General features: G+C 44.9%; 1 protein-coding gene across 2 annotated transcripts in view; it reads right to left on the bottom strand.

Annotated features, from left to right (window-relative positions):
• SPRED1 (sprouty related EVH1 domain containing 1) overlaps positions 1-15,846 on the bottom strand; it is a 60,407-nt gene extending 44,561 nt beyond the window's left edge. For both annotated transcript variants that reach the window (XM_013174258.3, XM_066997611.1), the window contains exon 1: positions 15,136-15,846. In XM_013174258.3, coding sequence (XP_013029712.2) covers positions 15,136-15,167 — 32 coding nt within the window. In that variant the 5' untranslated portion in view covers positions 15,168-15,846. The remainder of the gene's footprint in view (positions 1-15,135) is intronic.
• Between the last annotated feature and the right edge of the window lie 822 nt (positions 15,847-16,668).

Here is a 16,668-nt window from a genome sequence, read left to right as displayed (position 1 = left end):
TAATCATGAAAGACCTGTCCCAAAGAAAGACTTCTGCCACACTCTCTACTGAATAATCAGCATATGCCTGCACTAGAAACATCTTTTTATGCAAGTATTTGGGCTTCAGTCCTGCAAAAATTTAAATATATCAGTCTGAGTAGACCTACAGATCTCCGTGGAAGTCTACAGAGTTTATCACACACACAAATGCTAACACATATTTATAAGCCTTGCAGGATAATTGCTTTTGGCAGGATATAAATAACACCGCTATAACGTGTTTCAGAATCGTGGTCTCCTGCCTTCAGAAACAGGAGCTCTGGTGAAGCCTGTCACTCGTCATATACAGAATGGCAGCTGCAGAGCCCACAGAGACATTTAAACTTCTCTTTGCATTTTCTTTAAAATCTCAGAATAGCGTATGGGCATTCTTTTAAAGTAGCAAGAAAGCTAATGAATAAAGCCTACAAAAATTGCCTAGAAATGCCTTCTTACTAGTGCCATGGATACTACTGGTAGGACTGGAAGCAGTTCTTAGACAAACTATCTATAGCTTCCAAACAGCACATCAATTAGGCAGTGGGGTTTACTAGGTATTTCTCTAGAACCTAATGCACTGGGTGACAGGGCAATAACTCAATACGAGAAACAGTCTTAATAAAGGACTCTAATGTTCGCTGTACTATACTTCAATGAAAAAGCTTAAAAATCTGCTACAAGAAGAGCTTTCAAATAGCGAGACAGGCATCTGAAATAATTTTAGAAACCTAATGCTGGTAGTTTGCCTAATTGACTTTTAAATGCATACCTAAAGCTAGGCCTTAGATTTCTCTCCTTACTTGTCAGTCTTTTTCATCTTTTCAGCATTGTCTTCCTGTCTCTTTTGCCTTTCATTTTAACTTCCAGTAGGGATAAACTCGAGCAAAGAAAGGGAGCTTTGGTGAGTGCCAATGCCACCGAGAATTGCGCGCGGGGCATCCATCACCTCCCGCAGGCAGCACCGCTCCCGCCAGCCCCGGCTGGGGCTGAGACCTCTCTGGCAGGGGGCCCAGCTCTAAGAAAGGGAGAGGAATTAATATACTTTGTAGACACAGGTAGCTCTTACAGCATATTTACTTGTCCTGCCATTTTTCCCCTGCTTCACTCCATTTTTTTTCCCATGAGATACCTTCCTTTCTTTAATCCCACCTTGATAAAAATGAGACAGTTTTGCTAACGATACATCTTTGAGATTTTACAGCTGAGAAAGCATTGTGTGCAGCAAGAACAGCAGTGGTATAATTTACTTCTGAGAAACTGCCTATAAGAAGTTCAACAATACTAATAGCAACAAGGGGAAAAAAGTAATTTAAAATACTTGGCAGCTATCATAAGCAAATACAATTTCACATTTACAGTTTGTACTGCTTTGGCCCAAACAAACAAATTCCTTGCATTCAATCAATTTCTATTAAATACATTTTGTTTCAGGTACAAAAATGACAGACTGACCTACGGAACACAGAAATAAATATGGATAATATTTAACTTTTAAAATCTAGAAGCCTTCTCGTTGCACCTTCGACTATGTATCTAGTGTGAAGCTGCATCTCAGAAAGTAGGTTAGATCTGATGATAAGAATGTACAGTCTTGGAAACATAATGAAACTGCCCTTCTGACAGCTGAGGTAGAAACAAAGCAGCTTGGAAGTACTCATGAGCCAGCCCTGACTGCCCTGGAGAATGAAGGAGAGGGCGCAGAAGTCCCCTTCCCACTTCAGGAGGTGCTTATTCAAGGCCAAAGCCCAAGAGTGCCAGTACTGTCAATTCCCTTTCTCCTCCTAGTAGGATATTACTTTACATCAGAAAGCAAGCTGTTGACGCTGACATGAACATAAATGCAATGCATTTCCTAACAAAACCTGAATTGATAAGTTTTCCTCTTGAACCTTGTGTAGCTACTGGAAACACTGCTGTTTCATCTCATCACCTTATTCACGTGGTTCTTGTGAAACAAACTGTTTCGAGAAAAGAAATACCCATGCAGTACACAATGCTCTGAAACAATCCATTTAGATACTAAAACTAATTTCAAGTTCTAATACACAAACATGAACAGCAAACTAAGTGTACCAAGAGACTGAAACTGAATGATCTGGCATAGCAATTTCAGCTTACTTCAACTTCCAAATGCCTGAGAACACAACATTTACTCTGAGAACAGATAAGCCATCTAAAGCTAGACTGCTACTAAAGCAAAAATGAAGTACCACCAGACAACCACAAGGTAAAATTTTCCAACAAGGAATCAAGGAACAAATAATATAATCCATCCTGATGAGGAAACAGATATGCATGGAATTTAACCACATATAGCAAGTGGGAAAAGTCAGAGAAAGGATGTCAACAAGAATTTTTGTCAGATCCTTTACAGCAATTCTTATATTTTTATGTAAAGCATTAATATCTTAAAATAACAATAATTTAGTGCTATATTTTACTGTTTTGTAATGACCTTTGAATGCTTTGGGCACATAGTCTCTCTCTGAATGGCTTCAATATCTCGGGTATCAAGTTTCTCGAACATTTTCAAAGGGAGATTTCCAATGTCATTTCTAAGCAATGTTAAACCCAGAGAGGAAAAGTTTTAGCTGACCCCTTTGCAGCTTTAAGGTAGTTCTGACCATCATCTTCTTTGTCACAAAAACTTCCCCAAACTGTTTCAAACCATAGATCTGCTTTACCATTAAAAAGCAAACAAGCGAGCAGTTAAGTTCAGTGGATTTCAAATAAATCTACTCCCACTCTCCCTCATTAACTAATCTCAACTGTAAATTTGCTTTAGATGCTTTAAGAGGTGGCTATTAACTACAAAGAGGCAAAGTTATTTTGTGTGTCAAAATGACAGCACCAGTGCTGTTTATTCAGTGAAAACTGGATTTGTCAGCGTTGGTGAAACGCTGGGTATTAATGGAATTCTTTTTATTTCTATTTTAAAGGGCTTGTGTACTTACGTAACTTTACCTTATACTGAAATACTTCCCAGGTTGACAGAAAGGATTAAAAAAAAACAGCATTCTGAAGAGTTAAGTATTTCAAATTATGTAAATAGTCTATCAAAACCCAATAAAACAAACCCACCTCTAGCACCTATCAGTCATACAACTAGAAAACTTCATACTATTTGGGAAAGGCTTTTAAAAAGAAGTTCAGATTAACACCTCAATACAAAAACAAAAAAATACACATCATAATTATGCAGATTTGCTTGTGAATACCCCTGTTCTGCATAGCTTTACAGAGGAATATCAACTTCCAGACCTTCAGAATTACAGACATAAATTCATGCACTCTCAAATGCTACCATGAACAATAAATTCGGCTCATCTCCTGTGGATCTTGGAACTTCACTTGGTAGCAGCCTCAACAACTAGATTTGTGAAGTGCCACTGCAAGGCTATGGATTGAAATTAATAAACCACACCCGAAACATTTTCATTTGTGAAGAACATGGTATGCAATGGAGTTCACAAGACTGGAGATTAATGAACAGAAGTTTTGTCATTAGGAAAAAACCAAAACAGATACAGAGGTAATATATAATCCTGCCTACTTCCACTGACACATTAGAACAATTTCTGATCATGCTCTCTGTGGAGGTTGAAGGCATACAAATACTACCTGCCAACTTTAACCTTGAGAAGTATCAATCTGAACTTCCTGAGATGTACTGAAGTAATGCACCGAGAAAAGGTTAGACTAAGAGAACTTGCTACTTTTAGACCAACACTGTTATTGCCAAAGGATATATTCCAAAGAAGCATTCTCTGACAAAACTCATGGCAGAGGAAAGCAGAAAGTCTTTTGAAGAACTTAATTTTCCCGTGTAAATAAAGACAACAAAATTTGCATCCTAACTGAAAATATGATACAACAAACTAATTTTCCTAGTCAATGATAAAAGCTTGAATAGCACCTTTCAATTTAACTGTTAAGACAACATTTCTTTAGAATAAAATATACCTTTTTGATAATACAGGAAAATAAGAGAGCATACAAAAAGAAGTCCTCTCAAACACACCCTAGATCATAGATGCTCATGCTAAAACTCGGAAATGACAGTTATGCTTTCTCCACTGTAAATATGCCTAACTATAATTGAGACACGGAAAAAAAAGTAGAAAACAGGTCATGTTACTACAGGGTTACACTCAGTGCAGATAGCATGAGATCTGCGCTCTGCCGAAGATGCTACATTTACCTCTGATAAACTTCAAATATTTTGTACACTGCCAAAAAATAAACCTTCAACTTCACAAAAAGTAAAGGCATGTATAAACAACCCTCCCCTAAAATGCTCAGATACCACTGGAGGCACTGACTGGTGCCTCAGCTGCTTGCTGGTTTCTTTTCTGGCTTTGGTGTCCAAGACAATATATGGGCTTCAGAAGGTGAAGATAACTAACTCTTGAAGTTACCAGTAGCTGAAAAATGTGATTGATTTAAGCTGTAGTGACTTTCACTATTATTTGAATCCCCCTTTAAATTAGCAAACAAGAAGATTATAATCTTCCTTGACATATATACTCTATTTTCCTAATGAAAGGCTTACTAGCACTGTTTGGTAACCATTTGGTAGCAAGATTGGTAACCTAAATATCCTGATCTGCCCCAGGATGTAACCTTGCAATAATTTTTTTTTTAGTAATGTTTACGAAAGGAGGCATATTGTCTCCTTGTGTTTTTGTACTATTGTACAGAATATTTACATTCTTAATTTTTTACTTTAGGGTGGAAAACAGTGAATTACTGTTTTGTATCCTGGACACTGAAGCTTGAGAATTAAGTTAAACTGACTTGAATCACAGATGTGTGTTATTATTATTAGGATTATGTTCTTGTTATCCCAGACCAGCGACGTTTCTCAACTTTGAATTAACTAAAACAAAACCAACACTTCCTAAGGAGACAACCACTAAGAAAACTTGGTTTAACACTCAGACTGTGGTTTTGTACATCTTATCTGGCAATTTCTACACTTCAGCAAATGCAAGATAATAAAAAGCATAATGATTTAAAGCAATCTTTCCCTTCTATAAACAATTAAATATTTCTTCAGAATGTTTTAAGAGTACTCAGCTCCCACCCCCAAATATTGCTCTCGCTGCCTGAGAAACAAACAGGGAAGCAACCTTAGAAAATAGTTGGTCAAAATTACTCTGGCCCTTGAGAAATGACACTCCTTCCTTCCTTTGACATGTAAAAGTTACACAGGATCTCTCTTGTAACTTCTCTACTGAAATAATCTCTTCCTGAAGCACATGGCAGAGATTTGGATCATCGTGCCTTATGTGGGATGGTATGTCGATCAAAGCTCATTGTTCACACCCACAAGTTGGAAGGAGCACGAAGACCAAACATTACTTTAAAGCTTTCACTTCCCCTTTTATCTTCAGTGGTGAGGATCAAGCTCATGCAGCACAGATATGCCAAAAGACAGAAAAGCCAATCCTGTACCTCCCAGCAATTGCTCCCACCTAAAACAACAGCTGAAACAGTAACAGAATCAGTAAGATTCTTTCTAGTTATTCCAGGAGTTTAATCTATAGATTTTGTTCAGACGCGAGGCTACACACAATTCTATACACATAACTCATAGCCTGTGGGAAGCATTTTGTCTTTCTACAACAAAGGGAACACATGTTTTTATTTGGGTTCTGTTTGTGCTGTCCCAGAGCGTCCAAGAAAAAACAAAAACCAAAACGACCTCACCACTTCAAAACCCAGAAAGATATGCCACTTTTAGGAGGAAATGAAAACAAAACCCAAGGAACAACAACAACAACCCCACACCCACAAGTAACAAGATGTCTAAGGCAAGACAAAAACAAAATAAGAAAACCACCCGAACTAGAGTTTGAATAGGCGTAGCATAGAAGGAAAGGCCTGAAGAGAAGAACCTGAAAAGCTCCTCTCCTCAGGTAAAAGAGCATATCGGCTTTCCTCTAGTTAACCACAACTTACTTCAGAAGGAGAATGAAAGCACACCAACAGGAAATAACACTGTACTAAACTACTACTAAATTCATGTCTTATTCTGGAGTATCTTCCTTTACTAGACCTGTTCTTCATCCAGATTTGGAGTAATAAATGAGTTCACGTTTTCTGCCTTGCTTCAGGGGGATAAATGTGGACACATTCTTCCTTTGCAGGACTAGGCAGCCATAAGAGAGAAACCAAGGTAGCAAACTCCTGCTCTGGAAACCAAAGGAGCTCACCAAAAACCAAACCTGCTCACGCACTGGTGACAAACACACCAGCAACACACGTGCACAAGCCTGTTAGCGCTGCAACCCCTGCAGAGCACCCTAAGCCCATGACACAAGGTGCTTAAAAGCATGCAGTAAGGCAACACGGCTTGAGCTTCTGACCTCGTTTTGAAGCGGTCCCCTCCGCCCCACGGAGGCCCTGTAGGCCGAGCAGCGCCTGCTCTCCCTGCGAGAACCGGGTGGCTCCCGTAGCAGGCCCCTGGGAGACGCTGGGTCGCCTTCTGCAGGCCCTCCATTACCTGACGCAGGGCTGCCGACGTGCAAGATGCTTCCCCATTGCCATGGAAACAAAGTGCGTACATTTTAAGGTGCTACGGGGGCTCTGGGAAAGGATGCTTCAAGCTGCACGCAGCTAAGACAACGGGAGATATTTTGAGCTGGAGCCGCTCGTTCGCACAGATACAGAGAACACACGGGGAGCGTGCTAGGGATCAGCCCAACGCTGATGGGGTAGTGGCTGTGGGTGCCCCCGCAGCACGTGTGCCCATCCATGTCAGCAGCCTAACTGGCACCATGGCTAACACGCAAGGCGTACATAGCTGCCGGTGTCATGACTTCTGCTAACAGATGTCATTACCGCCTTGGAAGAAGTAAAGCAGAAGGCAAGTTCAACATAATATATTACTCTCACAAATAACTTCTCATAGAGAGAGTTTCCAAACTGAGGGGAAAAAACAAACCAAACCAACAAAACCAAGAGAAACCCATCTTTCAGATAAGGATTAAGAAAATCACGCTAGCAGAAGGGATACAAGAAACAGGCAACGAATCTGGATAGAATTACAGTAATATTACCAACATCTGAAATACTCCCATTGCTGAAATGTGAAGATTAAAGACTAAAACCAGATGAAACTGGAGAAACAACCAAACAAAAAAAATCTAACAAGCCTATTAGAGGAACATTGCTTTACTTCTCATTATTAGTAGTTATGGAATTTGCACCCTTATGAGGATGCAGTCCCCAATGACAAAGAACTACCTGTGCTCAATCAGAAGGTGCTGCCCTCATTCCTGACACAGGATGAGCAACAAGTAAGGCAAGGAGCTGAAAAAAGGGAAAATGGGTGTTTCCTAATGTGAAGGTTTGAGAGCAGAACCCAGGCCGTGTGATTACAGTGCTGTCTCTGTCTCATTATCAAAATCATCAAAATTCATACCCCTTGGCCACGTGGATTATAATTGCACAATTTCTGTTTGGAAGCTTGGAAGTTCTCAAGCGTTTCATTTTACAACTTTGCATTCTCTTAGCACACCCATTATATAATACTGGAACCAGTAATCAAAAGAACTTTTTTTTTTTTAAATTTTGCAAGACTGAAGACAGATTTTTTTCCACGACATCCACAGCACAGATCAGCAGCACTCAAACTACAAGCGATATTTGTAATGAGATAGATAATTGCCCCTGAAAGGGACAAACTGTGCTATTGTAAAATTTACCCTACAAAGAAAGTTCCAATTTTTCTTGTTCTTAAAGGGAGTACAGACCAGGGATTAGCAACAGGAAGTAGAGCTCAAAAACAGAAATTTGGTACATAAGGTCAGCCACTCACCTAGAAAACAAACAAACAAACAGATTTTCCTATTTTAGAGATTTTAGAGGCATGGGACCCAACTCTTACTCATGAATTACTCTGTACACCTTTCAAACCCACGTTCCTCTTCCAAGCTCAGCAGATATTGGCCTCGATCGCAGGCTTCACGTTACGGTGTGCTGTACGGGAAGCCAGGCCAAGCGTGCCACACTCCGGAAGAGAAGTACCTGAGGGCACTGAGCACTTCGTCACGTCTGAGAGGCTGACAAGTTTTGAGGAAGCTACATAAAAATTCCTACATCAGAGCAGTCTCTGTACTCCCACCTTTCACTACCCTTATTTAATCTTTTCAAAAGGTTAAAGAGAGAAGTCACTTCTGCCCTCAAGCTTTATACCACTTCACCAAAACAGTTCTGCAGTTTCTGAAAGAAAAAAATTGCAGACAGGAGCCTTCACCGAGAGCTCTCTCTTGCCAATTCTGCTTTTAATTAGCTTAGACAATCAGTTTCAGTGGCAATTTTTAATAAACTGCACCCTAGTTTTCAGTATTTGTTTTATTAATGAAATTCCTGATACTTCTTATCATTACACTCATTTATTGACAGCGTTTGACTTCACTAAAACTGAAATAACTCACTTTCATTCTTGCTTCGACAAACTTCTGTCAGTGTCGCAACCTGTCAGTGCATGTCAAAGAAAAAGAGCATTTCGCAACAGTGGTCAGACCTTCTTGGGGAAGATGTAGGTTTTTTCTTAAAAAATAATTTTAAAAAGTCCAGAAAAAGACTTTCCATAGACTTTAAGGAAGCCTGCTCTCACAAACCATTCAAGCGAAATGGCTCACATCACGTCTGTAAGGCTCCTGAGCAGGTGAAGTGTTTGACTTGTAGTAGAAGCATGGATTACAGGACTTCCTCACCCAGCAAAAGTATCCCATGCAACAGTGGTCATATTTTTCAACCACAAGGATCTTGGGGGGGGGGGGGGGGGGGGGGGGGAGAATAACTTGCCACCTTTTTTTAACATGGTTTAGATGTTTTGGTGGCATACATTTGGGCAATTCTCATGCAGCACATATTAGGAGAGTATTTTCTTATGCTCTGTTCTGCATTGCTGTTACCAAACTTGTGTTCATATCCATGGCATATTTTCCTTGTTTGAAGTATTTACTATCACATGACAGTGAATTCTTGGAGACAAAAATGCATGTGAGCTCCTTACATAGATGTATTTATCATGACTGCACTGGGATTTTATTCTTGCAAAAAGTGTGCAACAAGTCTGCTATTATTTAATTACAGGAACATTTATAATAAATTTCAGTACTCAAAAACACTTAAATGCATATTTTCGGTCCCTCAGCATATCTAAAAATTTGTTTTTTTTTGCTTTTTAAAAAATTATTTTCTTGTCACAAGTAGAAGAACAGTGAATATAACACAGAATATAAAAAAAAGTATTTTCTCAACAAACTCATACAAGAAATATCAGCATGAGCATAATGAATAAGATAAGCTGGAAAAGATGTGCAAACATGCACATAAAATGTCTGCTCAGTTCTTACAAGTAGGTGTTGTTCAAAACCACCATAGTCTTAGAGACTGAGTTCTATAACAGATACTATTCAAAGAGGAGGAGAGATATACCATGTTTACCATGGTACTGTATACCATAAAATATGTTACCATATAGGACATGATACTGCATCATTTATGAAAAAAGCACATGGAGTAGTGCCAGCCAACATATTTTATGAAATCATATTTTAATCATCAGCAGAAGACCTATTCTCTTACCAAGAATAGGAAAAATAAATTTAAAAAAAAAGCATGGATTGCCTTAAATCTAGAAATATTGGTTAATACAACATACCAAAAGAGCACCCGGTTCTCTTCCTTCCTTTAAATAAGAAGTATTGCTGAAGATTATTTCTGCTGAATACTAAGGCTGGGTGGAGAACACCCCTAACAAGGTATCAAAGCACAGAAAAATGTTGCAAATACATGGTACAAATATTCCAAAATAAAATACTTTAATAAAGATATAAACATTGCCACCAATCATTAAATAAATATTTTGCAACTAGGAGAGCTTTCAGATAGAGTAACAAGTATTTTCAAGGGAGAGGAGGAGTAGATTTTGAGGAACCACGATAGATCCATTCAATTTCTGTTTGCAACCAATTCCAGCTGTTCAGTAGCTGTGCAAGCTATGCTAGTTAAATCTGTTTGCTTAAATACTGAACATGTGAACAGAGAGGAAAAAGACAAAGATGGTTCATTTTTAAAACACCCATAAAGAAACAGGGAACCTCAACAACATGGCAACCCCCAGCAAGCTCTCCGGGTCCTTTAAGGAAACTGCAACCCATTCAATCAGGGGAGAACAGTAAGAGTGAGAAAGCAAACATTTAAGCATCAGAAAATACAGTTTAAGACAATGTATGCTGTAAACCATATCATAGTTTTTTTGTTTTGTTTCATTTTTATATCAGAATCAGAGTGGTAAAAACCCAAACTGACAAAAGTATTTCCGTTGTCTCCTTTTTCAACTTGCATCAGTATTCTGAATAGTATTTTTTGTTTCTGCTGTTTGTCATATCCCATCAAGTCATCACCAATGCATATGATTTTCCCAAATATTCACAAGAATGGCTAAACAAACAAAAAAAGAAAAATGCCAGTGTTTAGCCTAAAAACACCAGGAATGCCCTCGGCTTTAATCCTGTGACTTCTGGTCCTGTCAAGATATATTCCTTTCAAGAAATGTCTTTACTTTAGAAGCGTACACTGATGCCGTCACTGCCATTTTAACAGCTCAGGCACATTAGATTTTAAACAAACAAACAAGGAAAAGATTGTCATTTCAAAATTCAAATATCACAGGCTCCAGTTATGCTGAAACAGACAGAAAACATATTTTATGCAGTACCACAATAATCAAGTAATGTTGCTAAGTTGAACCTTTAAAAAAAATAAAAATAAAGTCTTGGCTTCCAGATTATGTAATATGTAAATTCAGTTTCACCTTCAGAATAGCACTGCGTAGCATAAAGCCAAAGAGACGGCAAGAAGCCATTCACAAAACTGGAAGAGCCTCCCAGGGACTCTAAATAAAGAGCCATCCCCACAAAAGAAAATATATCTGAATTGCAATGATTTCATCATATAACTGAGTGGTTTAGAAGACACTTTCCCCAAAACAAACATTATTTTTTTTAAAAAACACAAATTCCTTATATTAAGGGATGAAGAATTCTGAAGCCTGTATATGCCCTCAGCAGCAGAAATAAAATTAGCCTGCTGAAACATGTTAAAATCCTTTCAGAACTAATAAAAACAAGCTAGATGGCTTCTCTGTCTCAGGTATGATCTCATGCTCATCTTTCAGCATTTGGGCTTGGACTATGAGGAATTCTGAAGCCCATATGAAACATAAACAGTATCTTCATTAATATTCAAGGAAGATATATGAATAGGGCAAGAATTTTATTTCAAATCAACACGTGAGGCTGTTTAGACCATCATAATCTAGAGGTTGTTAAGCGCACAGCATTAGTGTATACTCAGCGTTTCTTTGATTTATCATCTCCAGAATTAAATTATCTAGGAAAATGAGCATGAGGTTACCTATACCGGAGGAGCAGAACGATTCATATATGACAGCCTGAATCTATACAAACGCAGTACATAAAAACCCCTCAAGGTTCAATTCAGGAGCACAGGCATTCCCTCAGAAAGAGAAGGGGCCACCTGCACCCCAGAGGAAAGTCAACAAGCAGCGCTCCTACTTTTCAATGGAGCAACTCGGACTCCATCTTAATCCTGTCATCATTCATCCCTACTGAATAGGCACTACATAACGTAACATTTCTTCTGTTTTACCCAACACTGAAACCCAGCAGCATTTCCAGACACCAATAAAATCTGCCATCAAATTAGGAATCGTGTACAGTGCCTGCTGATCTGCTTACTTTGACATTATTATGTTAATTTGCACGAACAGTAGATTGACCCACAAGGCCACACATCCTACTAATTCCTTCATTTAAAAACTAATGGCATCTGTGAACACCACATTCTGTTTGCACTGACCACACTGCTCACAGAACATCACCGAGGGAAAAGAAATAAATACAGATATGTATCTGGAAAGGTATAGAAGTACTCTCAGTTAACTAACACCTAACTGACAAACACAATGAAATCTTTACAAGAACAATCAAAAAATCACCACGAAGAAGATTCAGCCACGGCAATCAGAATTTTATACAGCTGCCTTCCACGTGCTCACAGCCGACAAGAAACCAAACAGTCCATACTGCAGCTTTTTAATTAATCTTTCCTACCACACATTACAGCTTAAAAGACATTGAGAATTTAATATTATTAACTGAGGTCAATTTCTAGACACCACAAATCTTTATGTCTCGCTCCATGAAGCCAAGTTTTATAAACAAAGAATAATGCTCAATTACCAGAATATTCCTGGTAGCCACAATGACACGAATGTGTTGCAAAGTACCCGTATTCACCCTTGCATGCTGAGAGTTTGTTAATGAAATCAAGGCCATTGATGATATCAATTATACCAACACAATTAAACACAGTGAACTTTCAATATACGATGTATTTCAATTTGTAGATCTGCCCTATTTCCACAAAGGATTTATTTAGAGCTTCAGTCATATTTCTCCTCCATTTACAGTGGCAGTCTGTGCTACGTGCAAAATCAACCAAAGAGGAACGACGACTCTGGCCTTGCCAGAAATGCTGTCAAAACAGCAAAGGAAACTGAGAAATATTTTTTTTCCTCTCCAGTTAGAGCTGCTTTTGATATTCTAAGAACTGAAGTAAAAATATCTGTTCTGTGAGAAAAAGCCCTGCTGTTGATAATGCATTGTTAGGTTATATACGTTTAGCCGTACAGCAACGCCGGATTAACTCAAACTAAATGCTGCATGTGAGCTTTCTTTTCTCATTTTAAGTAAATGATCAGTAACCTTTCAGGTATTCTTTTAGCTCTCAATAATGACAAAGCCTCCTCCACTCCACAAGTGTATAATTAAGGATCACCTCAGTATAATTCGTTAAGATAATGAAACAGTGTGTTCACCAGCGATGAACATCACCATTTTAACACTGGCAACCGCAGAACAGTTGCATCAAACCATTGCACTGCCTGCCGTAGTGATCCTTCATCGCTGAATTACATTCAACTATTTTTAAAGGAACATTTCAGAATATTTAAAGCCAAAGTTAATATTTTGACCTCTGGATAGCTTATGCCACGTTAAAAACATCTCTCTGTAATTCTGATATTTCAGAGGCGCTTTCTGCGAAGGTATCGGTTCAGGAGAAGCGCTGACACCTGATCTGCCATCAAATTCTCAAAGTAAACAGCCCACGACGGGCTGCATTGCCGATCTCTACCAATGTAGCAGTCTCCAGCGTCGCCTGCATTTCTTCCAGGCAACGTTTGCAGCCGCCTCGTTAGGTGTGCCCGCCTGCCTTCCACACTGCGCTGCTCCCCTGCAGACACGAGTTAGCAGAGCTCAGTAAAGAGCAAACGACCAAAAACCGGTTCAAAAATCGGCTCGGAAGCCCGTCCCTACACCGAGGTCGGTTTTCACTGTTCCACGTTTGGGTGGCGCTGCCGGAGGGGGAGGCCCGGGGGGGGGGGGGGGGTCCGAGCAGAGCTCCTCGGGGCCGGGCGGTCCTGGGAGGTGAATGCGCCGCGGGGGCATTTACCGAGGCAGCCCTCCCTCGGACAACAGGGGCGGGGGGCAGCCCCCCGCGGCCCTCCCCAGCCCCTCACGGCTGCGAGCTGTCCGTCCGTCCGTCCGTTCATCCGTCCGTCCGTCCGCTCGGGCCGGGCCGGGAGCCCGCTGGGCGCCGGCACTGCGGCGCGCTGTGAATGGGCAGCCAGGTATTTTATGAATGGAGCGGGTCACGTGCTCGCGGCACCTCCCCGAGCTGCGCTTTCCCACAGCACCGCGTCAACGGGCGCCGAGCGGCAGCGCCGCGGGGCCCGGCGAGCCCCCGGCCCCGGCCGCCCGCTGCCCGCCCGCCCGCCGCTCCTCGGCACGGCGGGCCTGCCCCGCACGCCTCGCGGGGAGCCCTTGGCTGCAGGTCGCCGGTGCCGCCGCTCTCTCTTTTTTTTTTCCCTCCCATTATTTTTTATTATTTTTTTTTATGAATGGAGATTGTGGTATGCAAATGAGAGCGATTCACAAAAAAGAAAACATGGCGGCGGCGGCGGCTCCAGCGCCGGCCCCACTGACACCGCAGCGGCGCGGCCCGCATCGCATCGCCTCGCCTCGCCAACCCGGCCCCGACCCCAAAAGCAACCCCAAAAGCAACCCCAACCCCGGCCCTACCGGGATCCGGGGCGCGCCCGCGGGCACCGCCGCCCCCGCGCCGGGTGGGAAGGGGGAAATGGGAGGGGGGGAGTGCGGGCGGGGGGCGCCCCTCGGGCTCGACCCCTGCGGCGGGGAGCGGCTCCCCCCGGCCCGCGGCCGGGCGCTGCCCCGCACCATTCATAACAAGAGGGCCGCCCCGCGCAGCTCCGCCGGGCAGCGAGAAGCCAGGCACTTCAACTTTCTTCTAATAATCGTAAAACAAAAGTTTCAAAATACCTTCTGCTTGTTTTTCACGGCCGCAAACAACTCCCGTTTTTTCTGACAAATATTTCCCCCCTCCTACCCCCGTATTTATTTTTTTTAAAGCCATTACATGCACTGGGCTACGGCCGCACGCATACACATTCTCCTCTGGATTTCCTCCAGACCAGTCACGTTAAAAATATTAAGAGATCCTTGAACTGTCCCCTTCCTCTTTTAAAAAAAGAAGTCCCAAGTGCTCATTTAAAAAAAAAAAAAAAAGAGGAAAAAAGAAAAAAGCAGGGCTTTAGGGTAGGTTTAAGCTGTATTTACACTGCCTGACTCATCCAATTAAAATTCAGGAGCAGTTTCCTGCAGGATGAAGCTCCCACACACTAGTTTCCATGCGAAATGTCTACGAGCAGTGGGCTGCTAGCGGGGCCGGGCCGTGCCCGCACCTCCCCGGGCGCTGCGAGCCCCCCGCCCGCAGCCTCCTTACCTGCGCCGGCCTCTCCCCCTTCACCGAAGCCCGCAGTTTGGGCACCCCCCGCGCACCGGGCTCCCTCACAAAGGGCAGCCTCGGGGCTTCCACCTCCGCCAGCGAAATGCGCAGTGTGGACACGGCCACGCGTGAACGCGCACGGCCAGACACACAGACATAGGGACAGACACACGGCCACCCGGACACGCGCGGCGCGGGGCTTACTCGTTGTTAGAAGCCGCCGTCTCTTCGCTCATTTTCTCCTCACCGTGATCCGAGGCGGAGCCGGAGCAGCACCGAGGCGGCCAGGGCGCAGCAAGAACTCACCAGAAACTTCACCATTGTTACCCCCCCGGTCCGCCCTCCCCGGCGAGGGCCAGAGCCGCGGCCCGAGGCGAGGACGGCGACCTCGATCCGGGAGAAGCCCCAAATCCCGCTGTCGGGCGCCGGAGCGGATCCCCCCCTGCTCTCCGGGGCCGGGGCCGGTGCACGCAGCGCTGGGTAGAGCCCACCCCGGCTAGAGGGGCGCGGAGCGGCGGCGCCGAGGCTGGGCTGCCCGCCGCCAGAGGCTGCACCGCGCCGTCCTCCCGCTGCGGCTCATCTCCCGCTGCAGCCTCCTTCGCTGCCCCCCCCTCTTCCTCCTCCTCCTCCTCCTCCTCCCGGCGGCGGTGCCGCCTCCCGCGCCCAGCCGGGGCACAAATTCCTCCGGACGCCGGCGCCGCCGCGGGCCGGGGGAAGGGAGGGGAAGGGGAGAGGAGGGAGGGGAAGGGAGGAAGGGAAGGGGCCGAGCGGCGGGGCCCGGCGCTGCCGCCCCCTCGGAAGCGAGGCTGGGCGCTGCGGAGGGAGGGAGCGGAGCCGGCCCCGCGGAGAAGGCTGGCGGCGGGGGGAGGGAGGCGATTTAAGGCAGCCGGGGGGGGGGGGGGGGGGGGCAGGGGGAGAGGGGCTGCGTCACGGCCCCCGGCCGAGGGGAGCGGGGGGCTGCGGGGCACGGGAAGCCCCCGGCCGCCGGACGGGGCTGCGGGCGGCCTGCGGCGAGTTCAGCAGCGCCGCTCCCTCCCCGGCCGCAACTCCATTAGCGGCCTCCTCCTCCTCCTCCTCGCAGGAAAACTGGGCGGAAGCGTTGGCTTCAAGCTCCTTCCGCCGCCACAGCTTGATCCAAAATAACCGCGGGGAGGGGAGGGAGGGGGGAGGGAAGGCAAAGGAAAGGAAAGGGAGGGGAGGAAGGACGAGCGAGGGGAAGAAAGCAGTCCCTTCGCCCGCTCTCCCTCCCGGCGGCTGCCCAGCGCCGGAGTTTCCCGAAAGTAGTCCCCGGGCCCCCCCGGCCCCCCCGGGGCGGCCTCCTCACGCCGTTCCCGGGCCTCCGCCGCCGCGGAGGGATCCGCGCCCCGCGCAGCCGCCGCCTCCCCCCTGCGGCGGGGGGCTCGGGGGAGCCCGGGCCGGGGTGGGGGCACCCCGAGGGGGCAGCACCCCGAGCCGGGGGGCTCCCGGCGGGGGGCCGGGGGAGCCCGGCGCGGCTCCGTCCCGAGCTTCCAGTTTTGGGGTGAAAAACACGAAACTTGGTGAAGCCGGCGGCGCCGCGGAGGCTGGGGACGAGGCGGGCGGAGCGGGGCGCGGTGGCGGCGGGGTGCGGGCAGCGGCCGCCGCGGGGCTCTGGGGCTTGAGGCATCGATCGGCTCCCAGGAGCGTTCGCCCGGCTCTGCCCCGGAGCCTGCCCCGTCAGCTCTCGGCCCGTGCCGGTTGTCCCTGGAAGTGCCAGCC

This window comes from Anser cygnoides, chromosome 5 (assembly GCF_040182565.1).
Source record: "Anser cygnoides isolate HZ-2024a breed goose chromosome 5, Taihu_goose_T2T_genome, whole genome shotgun sequence".
Classification (NCBI taxonomy): Eukaryota; Metazoa; Chordata; class Aves; order Anseriformes; family Anatidae; genus Anser; species Anser cygnoides.
The sequence above is the reverse complement of the archived record's forward strand: the minus strand, read 5'-3'. Positions and strand labels throughout refer to the sequence as shown.